Source organism: Rhineura floridana, chromosome 4 (genome assembly GCF_030035675.1).
Source record: "Rhineura floridana isolate rRhiFlo1 chromosome 4, rRhiFlo1.hap2, whole genome shotgun sequence".
NCBI classification, from domain to species: domain Eukaryota; kingdom Metazoa; phylum Chordata; class Lepidosauria; order Squamata; family Rhineuridae; genus Rhineura; species Rhineura floridana.
The window spans coordinates 187,180,058-187,198,887 of record NC_084483.1 but is presented as its reverse complement, the minus strand read 5'-3'; the positions used below and the strand labels follow the sequence as shown (position 1 = coordinate 187,198,887).

Below are 18,830 nucleotides of genomic sequence, written 5' to 3'. Positions count from 1 at the left end.
CTAAATGTAGAAGGGCCTTCACTCCAACAGAGGCTTCCGCTGGTGGTAAGCAGGGGATTTTTTTTTCAATCCTTCCTTCTCCCTGCCACATCTTCTTCCACCCCTTGTGCCACCCACTCCCACTGTTCTGGAGGATCCCCCAACTCTTCAGAGCAATATTTTCAGGGACACAGGGAATTGCAGGGGGTAGGAACAATCGCCTTTTCCCCTTTCCACTAGAAGGAGAGTCCCTTAAGCGGGGTTCGGCTTACAGGAACTTCGAATTCTAACTTCTGATGTTATTTTGTTTCTGAATACCAACAATTCAATAGACAAGATACCCTCCCACATTTCCAAGGAAGAAAAATGCTGTAAGAACTCATTCTTTTTCCTGTTGTGACTTAAGGTATTCTTACGTTTTCTCCTCTCTCAGTTTTCTCACTGCCACTCTCAAGCTACCTAATCCAGAGGATTTTCAGTGGTACCATCGCAGACTAGGTAGAGCTGTGGGGTGCGTGTGCACACCCACTTGTACGTAGATACATCAGGTTATCGTGCTAAACATTCAGAACACACCTGTCAGGTTCAACTTCGGGATAGGCAACGGTTCTGTTGGAACTGGATGATAAGAGAACAAAGTGAACATTCCTCTTCCCAAAGGCAGCGCCATTGTCCGCTGGCACAGCTGCAGTAGCCTATTGCAGAAAGGAAGTTCAGAAAGAATGTAACCAACAAAATTGCTTTTAAGAAAACCTGTACGCAACAGAAAATGCATTCGTGCCAACTGCTTAAAGAAATACGTTACAGAGATTATGTTGTTACACCCAACTTTAAAAACTGGAATAAAAAGCAGTGAAAGTAAAGTGCAAACACAAAAATATTTCTACCAGCCATTAACAGGATGTGTTCCAAATGCGTCCAATAGTTCACAAGACCAATATGCAAAGCAGATAGGAAACTTGTGAATTTATGGGATGTGTGACACATGAATTAACATAATTTGATATCTCTATACTCTGTCGGTGCACATTTTATGGCAGGTTGCTGAATCTGCGAACAGAGTCAACTGAAAAACTTGGTGCTCGAAATGACACCAGACACATCTGTTGTGCTAAGTCTGTGATGACTCATTCACTTCTACACAAGTCATCACTTGGTGCTGCAGTCATTAAGTGACAAACATTTTATTTTATTAATGTAACAATGTCTATTCTGCTTTTCTAGTGCTCATGCGCTATTCAGGGCATACAATTTAAAATCACAATACAATAAAAACCAACAATTCTTGGAACAACCCACTATTTTCTTCCAGTGTAAGATTCTCTGTCTGTGAGCTTAGGCTCAAGATGAACCTGTTTCTTTCCCCACCCTTTCTTTTGGAAGTGCCTGAACCCAGACACAAGACAAGAGCAAGCCCATCCAAACAATATGTGTTCTTTATGTCTGAGGAGGTTTACACAGTTATTTACTGTGACAAGAGGTCTCCTCATGTCAAGTGGCAGAACTGCCACTGCACCAACACAGTGATGCTAAGGGTTCTTCCAGATGACCTGTTCACTGAGCATTCATCTCAATCTGTTTGCAGGGAGATTAGACAATGATGCGTCAAGCAAATGTTATCCCACACTGGAAAGTGTGTTACTCACACCTTCCTGTGCATTTGCCCATCAGAAAGTCCAAATTTTGGGGAAGCAGAGTCATTGCGCAAGACCTCCCAATCAACTGTAACTTCGCAACCTGAATTTGCTGGGATGCGATTGATTCCCACCTGAAAATAATGACAGTCCAGAAGCACCCTCAATCTCAGTCCTGCAACAAGAAGAGCTTTTTCAATAATAAACTCCCTGTCGAGCTCCCTGATTGCCCACTCTCCAGTGCTGATCCCACCATCCTTAGGAGATTCCGGTGCCTGGAAGCACTGTTAGGGAGTCTAATCGTGGCAAAAGTTTGAGGACCTCAGCAATGACAACAGTACGACACTCCAATAAAGAAGCTGCTAGAAAAGGCAACAATTTACCGGTTTTCTTTTTCTTCTATATATTCGTGGTCACTGACTTCTGGCATCTGAACTACATTGACGCGGACAGGGTGGGCACTCTGCAGAAGCCTGCGCACCTCTTGCACTCTCAGGTCTTCACTCCATATTAGCGACATCACTTCCTGGTTCATATCATTCATCCCATCGTCATCCTCTTCTGACTCTGCTGTTGAGGGCATTTCAGACGAGAGCACCTGGGTGTCAGACTTTTGGGGAGAGTCAAAAAATGGTCTTTTCAGTGAGGAAAGCTTAGAATGTTTGAGGCTATTTATTTTAGAAAAAAGATGAGTAAGGGAGTGGGACATAAGAGAGGGGCATAAGATTATGCAGTGCGGAGAAAGCAGACAGAAGGAAGTATTCAGCCCCCTCTTATCATTGGCCATCACTTGTGGCCGAGTAAGATTGTCTTCCAGGGTAAGGTCTTTAACAGTGGGTCCGTAAGTGACTGTGGAGGCCAATTCTGGATCCACACAGCCTCCCACCATGAAGACATAGGTTTCCAGATGGGAGATGGTCACAATGAGGATTTGCTTGACGTGCCTCCGCTTAGCTTGTTTGTCCCTTTCGCCCTGTACTCGTGCTTCTTCAAAGTCCATAGCACCTTTGATAATGGCCGACCTCCAATTGGGATGCTCATGGGCCAAGGCTTCCCAGTTCTCGATGCACGTTACATTTTTTTAGATTAGCTTTGAGAACATCTTTAAACCTGTTTTGCTGCCCACTGATGAACCTGGGGTCATCCAATGAAGCTGTATAGTCAGAGGTTCAAAACAGATAAGCGGAAGTACTTCTTCCCAGAGTTAACCTATGGAATTTGCTACCAGATGTATTCCTGGCTGCCAATTTGGATGATTTTAAAAGAGGATCAGACAAATTCATGGAGGATAAGTCTATCAACAGCTACTAGTCCTATATCCCACCTTCAGGATCAGAAGCAACATGCCTCTGAATACCAGTTGCTGGGGAACAACGGCAGGAGAGAGCTATGTGCTCATGTCTTGCCTGTGGGCTTCTCAGAGGCATCTGGTTGGCCACTGTGGGAAAGAAAATCATAGAATAGTAGAGTTGAAAGGGGCCTATAAGGCCATCGAGTCCAACCCCATGCTTAATACAGGAATCCACGTTAAAGCATACCCAACAGGTGGCTGTCTAGCTGCCTCTTGAATGCCTCCAGTGTCGGGGAGCCAATCACCTCCCTAGGTAATTGGTTCCATTGTCCTACTGCTCTGTTAGGAAGTTTTTTCCAATATTCAGCTGAAATACGGTTTCCTGTAACTTGAGCCCATTATTCAGTGTCCTGCGCTCTGGGATGATCAAGAAGAAAAGGGTATGTTTGACTGTTTAGGCCTTTGGCCTGTTCCAGCAGGGCACTTCTTATGTGAGCTGCTAAAGAAAGAGGTGCAAATCCAAATATTCCCTTCTTTCCATAAAAATGCATTATTGGTTAAACTGGAAATATTAATTAATTTGAATTTAAACAATGGAAAACCAGGGACAAGCATTACATCTCAAGAATTATTTTGAGGAATCTTCCCACTTTTTCTTTGAAGATTCTTCTCTGCCTTCTATTCTGCTACTTACAGCTTTACACTTTGGCAAGTTTCCCTCACACGCCTGTTTGGAAAGATCTTGACGGCCAATCAGAAGACAGACTGCTTCTGGCCAGTCAGAGGCAGGCTGCTGTCGGCAGTGATATATTGCATCTCTGATAGGAAGAGCGACTCCAAATGGTAAGGACTCCAGATCTCTTAAGGTGAATCCTAATATTATAAAGAAAGCAAACTTGAGAGTAGTTTCTACAAATCCATCTAATATCCAAATATACACATTTCTGCTTCTAGACACAAAAGCAGAGATATGAACCAGGGCTGTGGAGTCGGAACCAATTTTGGGTGGAGTCGGAGTCGGAAGAAATGTACCAACTCTGACTTCAAAATAAATTTTGATTGACAAATTTTAAAAAATATAAATTCAACATGTCAAAGAAGCTTCCCATGAAGTCAGCTGTAGTTGAGCCTTTCACCATAACTCAAGATGGAAAACATTTTGTGTGTCAGTGTATGACACAGGATCCAGATGAAGACAAATGCTGTGATGCCAAGATCAGCGCATATTCAGGCAGCGATAAAAATGCTCCTATGAGAGCTTCCAATTTAAAAAGACAGTTACAGCGCTTTCCAGAGCTGTGGAGTCAGAAGCAATTTTGAGTGGAGTCGCCTGAGTCGGACAGTAGAAAAATAGAGGAGTTGGAGTCGAAGGTTTGGCATACCGACTCCACAGCCCTGATATGAACATACCCCATAAGTGCAGATCAGAATCCGTCAAGATGAAGACAGACAATATTTTCTAAGAAAGTTGAAAGTATTCTGAGAGAAGCATAACTTCCTATGGTGTACACACGTATTTTGTGTTTCTTCAGTCCCACTATTACCTCTGGCTGAACAGGTTTTTGAAATGATAAAAACTTACAAACCTGTTTGGCCACAGACACCAGTAGGATGTGTACACACACACAAGCAGCAATTTCACTTTCAAACTGCCTTCAACTCTCTGAAAAAAATGCAACTATCTCTAGGTTCTGCACTCATGCTTTTAAAAATGAAGCTCCCAGCCTTCATAGCTATATATGCAGAGATGCATACGAAACCAATCCCTTGTGCACGGTCATAATTTTATTATTTAGTTTTTTGTTTGGACTGTGTATACTTCAGCCCTGGGGCCTTCTAGTGAAGCCGGGTTATAAATATTCTAAATAAATAAATATCTGACACAAAAGATCTCCTTACCTACATTTGTCATCCAGACAACTAGCTTTTCCGCAAGACTGGAAGCAGACGTGCTATGCCTAAAACTGCACCTGCACAACAGTGGCGAAGCAGATTAAATGTAATGCACTGTTACTGCTCTTGCTGCTATTTGACATTTATGTAGCACCCAAACCATGCCAGGCAACGTACACCAAAGTGACACGGATCTTTTTCCAGAGGGTTTATTACCTACAGTAGCTGAACAATGTAGCACTGGAGGATTTACAGGCATGAAAAGGTAACGTAAAAGGAATCAGAGGACAGTTTAAGAACAGGTACGAGGATGCTTTGGCAAGTGTTCAAAAACCCAAGTGCCTGGACTTAGCAGCTGGGTTGCTGAAGAGGGCAGGCAGCAAATTTCACCTCCTCCCAGCTGAGCTATTATTTAGGACGGGGGGGGGAACCTGTGGCCCAGGGGTCAAATACAGCCATCCATGCCTCTCTACCTGCCCTGCAGGACTCTCGCTAGGCCACCCCTCCAGTCCAGGGTACACCCCTCACCAGCTCTCCTCAAGTAGTTTTTGCCTAGTAAGAATTTTAGTTTAGAGAAAAGGCAAGTCAGAGACGACATGACAGAAGTGCATAAAATTATGCATGGCATGGAGAAGGCAGATAATGAAATATTTTCCCCCCTCTCAGATAACACTAGAGCTTGTGGACATCCAACGAAGCTGAACGTTGGAAGATTCAGGACAAGACAAAATAAATGTACTTCTTCACACAGTGCATAGCTAAACTATGGAATTTGCTCCCACAAGAGGCAGCAATGGCCACCAACTTGGATAGATTTAAAAGAAGATTAGACAAATTCATGGAGGATAAGGCTATCAGTGACTACTAGCCATGATGGCTGTGCTCTGTCACCCTAGTCAGAGGCAGCATGCTTCTGAATGCCAGTTGTTGGAAACCGCAGGAGGGGAGAGTGCTCTCGCACTCAGATCTTGCTTGTGGCTTCCCATGAGCATCTGGTTGGCCCTGTAAGAACAGGATGCTAGACTAGATGGGTCATTGGCCTGATCCAGCAGGCTCTTAGGAACTGTGATAATGCCCTTTCCTTGCCTGGAAGGAAGGGTGTGTTTGTGTATATGCATGTGTGCACACATGTGTGTATATACATCTACATATTTTATATATGATAAATATGTATATATGTGTGCATGCCCACCCACTTTTGCCTCTGGCCCCACCCACCTCTAGAGTGCATCCTCAGGAAGGTTTCCCATGAAGGAATGTGGCTCTCAGGATGAAAAAGGTTCCCCACCTCTGAAGGAGGGGGAGAAGGCGGCTATTGTCCCCTCTTAGTCTCTACTTTGTTTCTCCATGAGTGGCAGTGAGCGCTTTCCTCTCACCAACGGGTAACTGCATTCAGCAGCTGCTCCTGGGAGGAACAGTTCCCAAGTCAGGGGCTATAGTTTCCAGAAAGGCTTGAGTCTTGGCACCTCTGAACAGGAGAAAGCAGCAGGGATAGGGTGGGGCAGACCAGAATGCACCTGACGGAACAGGATCTACCTCTCACTGATGTGGCCCAGGCTTCAATCTCTCCCTCCTTATGCCTGGCTCTTATGAAAAATCTCACCGACTCCTAGTTTTGCAACTAGGGCGATTCAGGAAATGGACCATGAAGAGGAAGGAGGGAAGAAGTGGAGGCCAGCTCAGCGATTTAGAGGTCCTCCAGGAGAAAAGACAAGCTTTTAACAAGGGAGCGAAGTAGACAGAGCCCACGAACTGAGAGAGCACCTTAAGAGTCCTCAGGGGTGCATTCTCATGTTGCTCAGGCAGGAGATGTCAACAGAGTGAACAACAAAACAGCTTCCCAGTGGAACTTTATGCCACCCACTAATTAACATACCGAGATTCCTCCTGTTCAGTTTGTTGCTTTCGCTGCCCTAAAAAGAGAGAAGAGGAAAGAGGATGAAAATGCAGCCTACTTCTACCTTTACTTAGGAAAATTAAAATAGGCAGTAAGGAATGGGTAGAAAGACTTTTTTGTGGTGGCACCTCCTCTTTGGAATATCCTCACCAAGGAAACCCACCAGGAGATGTCATCACTGTTATTTCGGTGCCAAGTAAAATCATTTCTATTTTCCCAGGCTTTTAAGAACTGCTCAAGTAAGCATCTTAAGAGTGGTTTGATTTTACTCTCTGCTTGAATGAGTGGTCGCTGCTTTAATTTGCTGTTATTAGCTTGCATGCTTTATTTATTTATTATTATAATTAAGTAGTAGTAGTAATAGTAGTAGTAGTAGTAGTAATGTGCCTTCAAGTCGACTACGACTTATGGTGACCCATAAGTTGTAGTCGACTTGAAGGCACATAACAACAACAACTACTACTACTACTACTACTACTACTAAATTAAAATAATAAATATTATAATAATATTAATTATTAAAATAATAATTAACAAATAATAATTAAAATAATATATTAATATCATTATGAAAGTAGTAGCAGTAAATTGCACCCTTTTCCCCTTACAACTCTCTATGTTGAAGATGTGAGACATAAATTAGATAAATAAAACAAAATAACATCCCTATCAGCATTTGGATAGCCTCAGAAGATGTATTACCTGAAGTTATTCTGGACAGATAGTTGGATGCTTCATTTGAAACAGCTCTTTCATCACCAAGGATATATAGCACAACACTCTGCTCAGGAGAAAAAAAATTCTGTATTAGGGTTTATTTTACAGTATATGCATTGGGGGGGAGGGCAAACCACATGAATACAAAAATTATTGGGAGTCATTTGGGGGGCAGAGCCGTAGCTCAGTGGCTTTGCATGCAGAAGATCCTAAGCCCAACCAGCATCTCCAGGCAGGGCAGGGACAAACCCATTTTAAATCCTGGAAAGTTGCTGCCAGCCAGTATAGACAGTACTGAGCTAGAAGACCCAATGGTTCAGCTCAATAAAAGGCAGCTTCCTATGTGCCCATGTTCACTTACAGGAGAATATACCTTTAAGAACAAACTATAGAACCAGGAATGTTAAACACAGGCTACAGGCCAATTTAATACAAACATATGAAGCTGCCTTCCAGTGAGCCAGGCTACTGTTTGTATAAGACGGCAGCTCTCCAAGGCTTCAAGCAGAGGTTTTTCCCCAGCGGTGTTACCTCAGATCTTTTTTGTCTGGAGATGCCAGGGATGGAATCTGGAACCTTCTGCATACAGAGCACAGCACTGGCAAGTCAGTCCTATTGCCCTACTAAGGGCATCAGCTTCCTAGCCCCGAGAATGGGTCCCACCATTCATAATTCAGGAATCCTAAATGTGGCACATGGACGCCAAAAGCCCAATAATGCTCCCAGGATTTACGTTTGATGTTCCACGTTTAATGATCCCATTTTACACCAGATCTGAAACATTTTACCACCATGTGTGAGTATAGCACAGTGAACACAGCAAAGTTCTAACCTTCAAGGGACGTTGTGCAACTTGGGCAAGTGTTTATTTGTAAGGGAGACATATATGATATTCCAAACTTTAAAAGTACAACACAGTCTATGCTTTCATATACTGAAATGCACAAAGGCAAAACTTAAAGATTCCCCCCATTAGGAGATTCTAGATTACATTACCCAACATTTCTCTCTCCTTGAGAATGGGGTGGGTGGGGAGGAGAGTTAGACACATGTTGAAGGCTTGGTTAAAATGAAATAAATGTTTGTATGAACCTGGCCTCAGAGAGATGTTAAATAGAGAAGAGAGCAGGAGTGAGGGTGACATCCAAGGGTAGCTTTGCCTTAGTGGAAAATGACCACAAATCCCTACCACCAGGGTTTTTTTGTAATTCACGTCGCCTCTTTTTATTGCTGCCTATGGAAGCCATTTTGCCCTGGCACCTACAGCACTTTTATTAAGGCACGAGTACCAGCACCTCATTTTTATTTATTTTTTCACCAAAAATAGCACTGCCCGTTACACTGTTTACACCCTCCCCGCTAATTCTCTTATAAGCTGCCCCTGAGGATTGTAGGTCCCTCCAGAAAAGAATGAGTCATTGCATGGAGGATAGCAATAGATGTGGTGGATCAGGGAAGACAGCATTTCTCTGCTTGTGTGAATGGAAGCACTTTCAGATAAAGCAGGGATGGGGAACCTTTTTCAGTCCGAAGGGCCACATTTTGCCAAGGGCAACCTTCCAAGGGCTGCATGACAGCGGTGGGTGGGACCAGAAGCAAAATGTGGATGGAGCAACGGTCATGACTATGACCTTTGCACAGCAGGCTAAATGGTAGTAGTGGTGCGGAACCAAAATAACTGGCAATTTGCTACATTATCATCAGCAATCCGAAATTTGCTCTGAGGCAGACCTCCTCACCCTGCCACATGATAGGACTGGCCGTGCCCAAACACCTGAGCAATCTGTTCATGAAAATATCATTTGTCTCTTTTGTTCATGTGAAGTAGAGCTATGATTTGGTAGTCTAATAATAATATGAATAGTTAAGCCACTTAGTTCCATTGGCATCCCACTCATCTGCTCTTCTCAGCTTAAAATTTGTTCCATTATGTATATTGCAGCTTAAACATACCAATTTCTCTGTGGCAGCCCCTAAGCTGTGGAATTCCCTCCCCACAGAGATACATCTGACACCTCACCGTTCAGCTTTTATCGTATGCTGAAGACACAGTTCTTCACCTTGCCTTTTGATGCTTGATATATATATATATATATACATACATATATTTAGGACCCTCTCAAGTTATGAATGTAATTTGTTTTAAATTGTTTTTAATAATGTATTTTATATTGTTGTGACCCATCCTGGGACCTACAGAAGGGCGGGTAATAAATAAAAATAGTAATCAGTGCTTTTTTTGTGTGATGGTATGATGAGTACTGGCACCTCTTTCTTGGCTGTCCATGGCAGCCATTTTGTGCTGGCACCCACAGCACATTTATCAATAAATGAGTACTGGCACCTCATTTTTTACCCATAAAGCACTGATGATGATGATGATGATATTTTTTCCTGTTAAGAAGCACTGTTGAGAAATTCAAATGATGAGGCACTCACAACATTTAGAGCAGTGTTGGGAAGTCTCAGGCCTGGAAGCCAAATATGACCTTTCAGACCTCCCTTTCTGGCCCCTCGGGACTCTTTGCAGGCCATGCCTCCTCCTTGGGCCACCATCTTCACTGGCCCTGAAAGGCCGTAGCTCAGCGGTAGAGCATCTGTCTTGCATGCAGAAGGTCCCAGGTTCAATCCACAGCTTCTCCAGTTAGGGCTGGGAGAGACTCTTGCTTGAAACCCCGGAGATCCGCTGCTGGTCAGTGTAGACAGTTGCGAGCTAGATGGGCCAATGTTCTCACTCAGTACAAGGCAGCTTCCTATGTTCCATCCAGTCCTCTCACTGGGGATAATGCCCCTTGCTTGATTCCCTGCAGGAACCCCTGAGTTTGTCTGGCTGGAATGTAACCTACTGTGCAAATGTAAGCATCGCATCCATCCCCCTGGCTACTTTTTTGCCTCACCACTGCCTTCCAGCCCCCACCCCCGGATGCCTACTGAGGAATGCGACCCTGAGTCTGGAAAAGGTTCCCCATCCCAGTTCAGACTAAGGGGATGGACAACAGAGGTACCTCAGTTCACGCATGAAGTGAAGTGCGCTGACACAGATTTGCAGTACTGAGTCTGTAAGTGTTCCAGCACGTACCAGCACTACTAGTTTGCTCCTTTCACAGATTCCAGGCAAGTAAGGGTAGGGTGGCATACTTTCTCCCTTCAGGCAGGAACTTAGCCACTGGAAGATACTTGGAGGTTCAGCCGAAAAAAAGGACGGATGATGCATGAAACCTGTTTGGGCTAAATCAAATAAAATCTCAGGTCATAATATCAGGTCACATACACCATGGTAGAAATATAGAGGCTGCTCCACCGCTTGTCAAAAACAGAGAATTAATGTTATCTGGCCACCATGAGCCTGTTCATATATGGCTAAAACTCTTAGGTCAGGGTTGGGGAACCTGTGGCTCTCCACATGTCGCTGGACTACAACTCCCATCAACCCTGACCACTGGCTGGGGTTGATGGGAGTCAGAGACCAACAATATCCAGATGACCACAAGCTCCCCATCCCTGAGCTATGGTCAACCTGTATATTTGTAAGTGAACAGGTATCTAAAACATCAGTAAGTCTCCAGTGACCTCAGTCCAAAGGAAACCAAACCCAAGAAAGCACTGCATCTTTGATACATCTCACTAGAGAGATGAGGCACTGGAAAAACACTGGTAAAATTCAGGGGGAACCCTCCCATTTTTCCAGGTTTTCCCTATTTTTTGCCCCGGGGAAAAGAAAACATAGGGAAAAAGCCAGCCCCCTCCCCCCCCCCTGCAATTCTTCAGGTTTTCCCCCACGGGCCTTCACATCTCTAATCTCACTGCCTGGTGAATTTGGATACCCATAACAATATTGTGGGAGCTTTGTCTATGGCAAGTAGATAGCTTATTAAGGACAGAGCTTTCGAAGGCAGAATGAAGCTCCCCTCAAAAAACATCCATTGATACTGCTTTTAGTTTCCAAAAATGTGCATTTGTGAAAAAGGGCTTTGAGGGCAACCAAGAGCAACAATAAATATTTTAAAAAGAAATAAAATTAGCCAGTGCAAGTTGTTTGGAAAAAATAAAATGCACAGTGTTTAGCACCATACTCAAAGACTGTCTTACCCCTCATATACCCAGTCAATCACTGCGTTCTGCAGGTGAGGGCCTCCTGCAGATACCATCTTATCAGGAGGTCAGTTCCACACAACAGGAAGCGGACCTTTAGAGTAGTGGCATCTATCCTTTGGAATTTCCTCTCCTTAAATATTAGACAGGCACCATCTCTGTTATCTTTTCGGCACCTACTGGAGACTTTCCTCTTTCACAAGCCTTTTTAAGTAGAGAACTTATCCCAGTCTGCATCTGTGTTGGAATTGCTTTTTAATATGTTTTTCAAGCTTTTTTAAAAAAATATGCTTATAAAGATGTTTTGTTTTAATATATTTTAAACTTTGTTTTTATGGTGTTTTAGAGTGCTTTTAGTGCTTTTGTTTGCTGCCGGGCTCCTACTGGGAGGAAGGGCAGATTATAAATCTAACAAACAAATAAATAAATTGTTATACAGCAGCTTTCGCCAATGTGGTGTCCCCCAGAAGGTATGGACTACTTAGCAGATGGTTAAGGCTGATAAGAGATGTAGTCCAAACCATCTCGAGGTCACCAGGTTAGCAAAGGCTGCTGTACAGAACAACAAGGCATAGTAATGACCGTGAAGCATATGTGATCTGTTTTCTAGCTCTGCAATTAATTAAAGTAAAATGGTGTTAGACTGTACATAGTTCATGAAGAAAGCTAAAAAGGTCTAGGATCACATTGTAATATTTGCAGCATTCCCGGAATCTGGCAGCATGGCATCAAACACATCAACCGACATGGTTATTAATGCAAATGTTTTTCTAGCAAATAATGCAAACTAGTCTCTTGAAATGCACCTGGATCAATTACGCACACTTGACTGGAGGTCTTTACAAGCACTGGATAGTCTCTGTAGTAATAATCAAGATAAGCTTCTAGTTTCAAGTCTCTAAAAAGGGAAATAAGAAACAAATTGGATGAGAAGAACAAGATGCATGAGACAGCATGGGAATGGGGGAGGAGGATGGGGAAAGAACAATGTTCACCACTCCAGCTCATACGTCTGTAAATAAAGTTTTGCTATGGGGATGTAGAATTTTTTTTAATCCATAGAGAACAAGCCCATTAAGAGTGAACATGTCAAAGAGACAGACCAAGACAAATAAAAAGTTAAATAACTGCCAATTCACTACCATTTTATAATACCACAAAATAGGTTGCCTGAAGCAAGGAACTTCTCCTTACCTTGCGGTAGGCCTGGCCCTGGGCCTTTTGGAACAATTTAGAACAGGCATCTACATAAAGCGAGAGTGATGAGGAATATGTGGCCCTACAAATGCTGCTGGACTACAACTTCCATCATCCCTCCCCATTGGCTATGCTGGCTAGAGCTGATGCGAGTTGGAGTCCAGCAACATCTGGAGGGTCACAAGTTCTCCATCCCTGACAAAGAGGTTGTAATATGTAAAACAGACTTAACATTAATGTTCCTGAAGCACACTAAGGAGCAAAACACTCTTTATTTATTTCCAAAATTTATACACTGCAGTGAGTGGAGGCTCCAAGTCAGTGGGCAGTGGAATCCGCTCTGTGTTTCAGTCTGAGCTTTCAAGGAGATGTCTGATCAACCTTAGACATCCCTCTGAAAGTTTGGACTATTCACTCTGCTTACTTAAACTTGTAAAAAAGGCCAGATTTGTTTTAAAGCCCAACTCCAAATCCTCTTAACTGATGCCAAGAAACACCACCAGCCCGAGTTCATTTTCGTGAGGATGTACCTTGCCAGTTGAACCAGAAGGACAACAAGAGAATGAATTCCTTCACCCATCAAGCAATTCAGCTTGAGCTCCTCATAGATTAAATGGAGCACAGAGAAAATAGCTGGAATGTGGGGGAAGAGAAGAGTGGTGGAATCCAAGCAGTGGTTATGCGAGAGGTTGTCTCTGGGAAATTTTGCTTCCAGCGGATCCAGTCGGAGAGCTTTGGCCAAAGGGTGCGATTCAACATTTTTATGATAGTCAGAATTGAGCAGATATTCCCAGTCCTAGTAAAAAGAAGCAGAAAGAACATACAAGATAATCTTGTCTACTAAATTGTTTTAGTATACATAGCTGAGGGAGTATTTTGCATTTTTAAAAGGAAAGAAAAATGCAAAGCAGCAAGTAAAAGAAGAACACCAACCGCAAGATCACCAGCATGGTCTTATACGCAATATAATGGATCTTAAGCTGTTTTTAAAAGGTGCTTATTAGGATGCTGTTGATTTTAAGAAACAAAATCCCATGGCCCCTTAAAGACAACCATGGCATAACATTTTATGGGCAAGAGACAATTTTGCCAAGACATCATTTGGCATTTCATCAGCATCTACAGACTCTCTGTAGCCCAGTTCAGAAAGTTGGGCCCCCAATAAGGTCTTTCTTATGCTGAGATCAGGTTGAGATGTTGCCTGATCAGTATCTGTAGAAGAGAGCTGAAACTTGCACACTAATAGTTCACTGACTGCAACATCACATGATAATCTGCACATGTCAAATAGCTATCACAGCTGTTAAACAAAGCAGACAAAACTTTCATTATCAGCCCACATCCCTTTGAACCAAAACACAGTATTTTTCAATTACATAGCTGGCATGCTAAGCTACTAAGTACCAAAAGCAAATTCCAAATTGGATGAAGTGGGCTCCACCCCACAAAAGCTATGTCATAATACATTTATTAGTCTTTTTAAGATGCTACTGGACCAATGGCGGCTAGTGGCTCCATGTCAGTGAGGCAGCGGAATCCACTCCAGGTTCTAATCCAAACTTTTGAGGGAAAGTCTAAGGTATTGAAGCCACTAGCCATCACTGTACTGGACTCTCTGTTGCTTTTCCTGCAAAACAACAACACAGTTCCCCCTCTGGAAGTTTTAACGCTGAGCTGCTAATGATCAAAGTTGTTGAGTGACATGTATACCTGTGAAATCAGCTTTCAGTCCAAAACGTCATGGGTGAACATTATGGGTGAAGTGCAAACTCTCTCTAATAAAGGGATGGGGAAACCTGTGGTCCTTCAGATGCTATTGGACTCCAGTTCCCATCATCCTTGACCACTGGCCATGCTGGCTGGGACTGATGGGAGCTGGAGCCCAACAACATCTGGAGGGCCACAGGTTTCCCCATCCCTGCTGTAAGTAATAAATCACACCTAGTGCACATACACCAACCAAAAATCATGCAAAGCTTTTTTGCACTAAGCAACATACAACCCTAGGAAACAACACTTTCCAAATCAGAGGAACATACAAATCCCTAACCTGTTCAAGAACTGCTAATTAAAATAATTAATTCTTCTCTTACTTCATCTGATCCTGTCTCTGAAGGCCGGGCTTTCTTGGGGGCAATGACTGGAGAAAGGGATCCTTCAAAATCAAGCTAAAATAAACAGATAAATAAGTTATTACACTGGGTACTGAATTACAGTTTTAAAATTCATACATTACATAAATGATTCCGTCAGAAGAAAACAAAGCCGACATGCAGTAGCTTAGATTTTTTAAAATTGTTTCTAATGCCACATTTTAAAATTGTTGTAACCATCCTGGAACCTCTGGGTGATGGGTGGGTAGTAGATGATGATGATTATGATAATGTAATAATAATAATTCCACATACAATTGCCATTATTCCTTTACATTAGCTTTCACCAAAATGATCCTCCAGTTGTTTTGGACTACAGCTTCCATCAGCCCTAGCCAGCATATGGACTGGTGGGAGTTGCAGTCCAAAACATCTGGAGGGTACCAGGGTTTACATCTGGAGGGTACCTACTTTACATAATTTGTGGATTTAACCAACATCATAAAGCAGGCGTGGGGAGCCTTTGGCCCTCCAGAAGTTGCTGAACTACAACTCTTATCAGCCCTACAAACCGTGGCCAATGGCCAGGGATAATAGGAGGAGGAGTTCAGCAACATCTGGAGGGCCAAAGGCTCCTTATACCTGCCATAAAGTATGGCTCATGACTACTACACATCCCAGTCTACAAACCAGTCAAGCTGGGATGTTAGGATTCAAGTAGTTACAATCCTGATTCTTATTACTTTCATTTAAAAGCAAGCTTCTCTGATTTCAATGGAACATACTTATAAGAGAGCTAAGGATCCCCCAACAACTTCACTGGGATTTTGGATGCAGTCTTCAAATCACATGGGAAACTTCAGTGGAACAGGGGAGTGTTTAGAGATGAACAGCCTAAATTCACAAGGTCCACTACAACTGGTTTGTGGATTGCAGCATGGCCTTTCTCAATACAAATAAATAAAATAAAATATGAGAAGTACAGGGAGGAGAGGGGAGTGTAACAGTATCTCAGTAGTACCTTGTTACTCGCCTGTTACACAGCTGAAGATATTGAGATCAACACCTAGAACTTGTGGAAGAATTACTGTTGTGTTTTTTCCCCAAGTAATGCCTTAATATTAGCTGTTGGCTAGAAGCCAGGTGATGTCGTTGCAAGAGTTACTTACATTACGAGTCCATGCCACTCTGTCCGTGTTGTAGCCCATCATGTTCATGAGGCAGGTAACAAATAAATTCCACTCCGAGTAGTAACTTGGTCCGCCCGGTGCATTGTAAGCATTATACCACCTGACAAGCATTTGAACGGCTACTTCTTTGGGCAGGATACACTTAATACCTTGTAAACATCTTTTGACTGTGTAGGGGAAAGAACAGTTAGATTACCATTTGGTCATTGAGCCACTTGGTCCATTTCTGTGACATTCTCTGGTTTCTTAGCCATACTTAGGAGAATGGGGCAAGAGTAGAGAGTTAAGTCTACACTGGTTCAGTGCTTTGATTTTAATGTGTTGGATTCTATATCACTGGTCAGAAAAAGGAAGAAAGGAGAGTTCCCAAACAAGAAAAAAATGTGTGAGCTCTTGTCCATTTTCTTAATTATTATTACTCAATATCATACCTAATTCTGAAGTTGCAATTTCTGGTATGGAAATTCTAACCATGGAGCCATTGCTGAGTTCCTAGAAGAAAAAACAGGTGCATCATCCAGGATATGTCATTACATAAACAAAAGTGATCTGTTAGCATTCTCAAGGTATCTTCAAAGTTTATTAGAAAGCCATGGAAAATCAAATCTGTGGTCTTCCACATTTGACAAGAACTCCCAATAGGCAAGCGTAGAACATCAATTTGTGAGTATAACTTATGTCTTGAGGAGAAAAAGGGAAAATCCTTAACCACAGGGTTGCACTCTCTCCATGCATCAATTACTGCAGTTACAAGTGTAGATGCCCAACCAGAGATAGAGGAATAACTACTCTTGTTTAAGTTAGGATCTCTCATTCAGATCCCCTCCAATTATAACTTTACCTGCCTTGTTCATCCAGGGTATCTTCTAAGAATGTATATTTATGTCATCAGCGAAAGATAGAGCCTAACATATCTAAAGCATGTCCCAATTTACCTTTAAGAAAAATTTATATTCCACAGGGATGTTTAAGGACATCTATGGCTTCAAAAGTACACTTTTTTGCTATTACGATATGTAAAACTGTTCCCCAAATCAAGGTTGTTCCAAAAGTTAGCAGCACATACTTTCTGGTGTGTTTCTTGCAGTGTGATCAAATTTAGCTTCTTTCTCTTTAATGAGTCTTTCGTTCTGGATCTCTTATCCAGGTTTCCGAAACCATGCACATTACAGAATGCAATTTTTACATGGACCAGGACCATACAAAATCACTACATGAGCACCGTAACCACAGGATCGCTGCATCTAGGGATGGCTTCATTATATAGATGTAAATGTCATTAGAGGAATCTAGCATACATACAAACAAACAACAAAATTCACTTATCAGGAAAGGGTTCCCAGGCTGCAGGAGCTGTCTCAATCTGAGGGAAAACATGGGGAGCTGAGTTATGATCTTGTAACCAACCTTTGACACCCAATCCACTGAGAGGTTAACAGAGGCTTGGGGTACACCAGATTTCAAGGGGTGCATGGGATTTTATGTTAGCTAAAAGGGAGGAATGGGTTAAAACAGGCTGAGAAACATTAAGTGGACTATAAAATAAATAAATAAGAAGGGGGGAACATTTAAGTACAGGGCTCATTCTCAGAGGATCCAGAAACATGATTATATCCATCCTTCCCAGAAGGTGACCAAGGCGGCAAACAAGAGACAAAACACTAAAAACATATTAAAAACAAAAACATCTTAAAATAAAACGTCTTAAACGCATATTTTTTAAAAAAACTTTAAAAACCATCTTAAAAAGCAATTCCAACACAGACACAGACTGAGATAAGGTCTCAGGCTTAAAAGGCTTGTTGAAAGAGGAAGGTCTTCAGCAGGAGCTTAAAAGGTAACAGAGATTATGCCTGTCTAATATTTAAGGGGAGGGAATTCCCAAGGGTAGGTGCCACAACACTAAATGTCCACTTCCTATATTCTGTGGAATGGACCTGATAAGATGGTATCAGCAGGAGGCCCTGGTCTGCAGAGTGCAGTGATCGACCATGAATATAAGGGGTGAGACGGCCTTTCAGGTATCCTGGTCCCAAGCTTTGTACACCAAAACCAGAACCTTGAACTTAGCCTGGCAGCTAATAAGCAGCCAGTGCAACTGGGTAACATGTTGGCGATATCCTGCCCCAGTGAGTAGGTACGCCGCCACATTTTGCACCAGTTGCATCTTCCAGACCAACTTCAAGGGAAGCTCCACATAGACCACATTACAGTAATCCAGCCTGGAAGTTACAGTGATCAGGCTATTCTGATCCCGAAATATCCACAGCTATCTTACCATGCAGTCAATCTTACCCAAATTAGCCACATGGATGAGCAAGGGTTTGAAAGTGGTTTCCCAGAAGCTAGAAGCTCTACAACTACTGCACCACACTGTAGGTTGCTTGACGTAGGCTCACTTACCAGAGTCACTCTGTTCTGGACAGGATCTCTCACAGAATGAACAAAAGTTGCAAGTTGCTGAAAAGTACAATCATCAATATAAGAGGAATCTTGAAGTTTGGAAGAATCCCTCAGTTCTGGAACAGGGGACAACGCTCCATGCTAAAAGGGGGGGCAAATATTATAATCTTTTAGCACTATTCTCAAAAGCCCAGATTCAGGATTAAACAATGCATTTCCTTACCAGGTTCAAAGAGATATGAATCCAGGTGCGACTATAAGCTACATTTGTTTGTTTGCTTACAATATTTAATATGCGCCACCCAATACCAATGTTCTCTGGGCAACTCTCAGAACATATAACATTAAAATACACAATAAATAAATAAACCACAACAGATAAACACAGTAGATTAAAATTCACTGTCCTAAGATTGCAATTCTAGACAGCCTGGGAGAATAAAA

At 42.5% G+C, this 18,830-nt stretch overlaps 1 protein-coding gene across 8 annotated transcripts in view; it reads right to left on the bottom strand.

Moving 5' to 3' along the window:
- Window positions 1–18,830, bottom strand: part of ANAPC1 (anaphase promoting complex subunit 1) — an 83,229-nt gene that overhangs the window by 32,363 nt on the left and 32,036 nt on the right. For all 8 annotated transcript variants that reach the window (XM_061625529.1, XM_061625533.1, XM_061625534.1 and 5 more), the window contains 13 exons: window positions 18,387–18,527; window positions 16,415–16,475; window positions 15,963–16,150; window positions 14,794–14,868; window positions 13,231–13,496; window positions 12,310–12,401; window positions 10,491–10,639; window positions 7,397–7,475; window positions 6,674–6,710; window positions 4,804–4,874; window positions 3,599–3,777; window positions 1,997–2,223; window positions 556–674 (listed from right to left, as the gene is read on the bottom strand). In XM_061625529.1, the coding sequence (XP_061481513.1) occupies window positions 556–674; window positions 1,997–2,223; window positions 3,599–3,777; window positions 4,804–4,874; window positions 6,674–6,710; window positions 7,397–7,475; window positions 10,491–10,639; window positions 12,310–12,401; window positions 13,231–13,496; window positions 14,794–14,868; window positions 15,963–16,150; window positions 16,415–16,475; window positions 18,387–18,527 (1,684 nt within the window). The remainder of the gene's footprint in view (window positions 1–555; window positions 675–1,996; window positions 2,224–3,598; window positions 3,778–4,803; window positions 4,875–6,673; window positions 6,711–7,396; window positions 7,476–10,490; window positions 10,640–12,309; window positions 12,402–13,230; window positions 13,497–14,793; window positions 14,869–15,962; window positions 16,151–16,414; window positions 16,476–18,386; window positions 18,528–18,830) is intronic.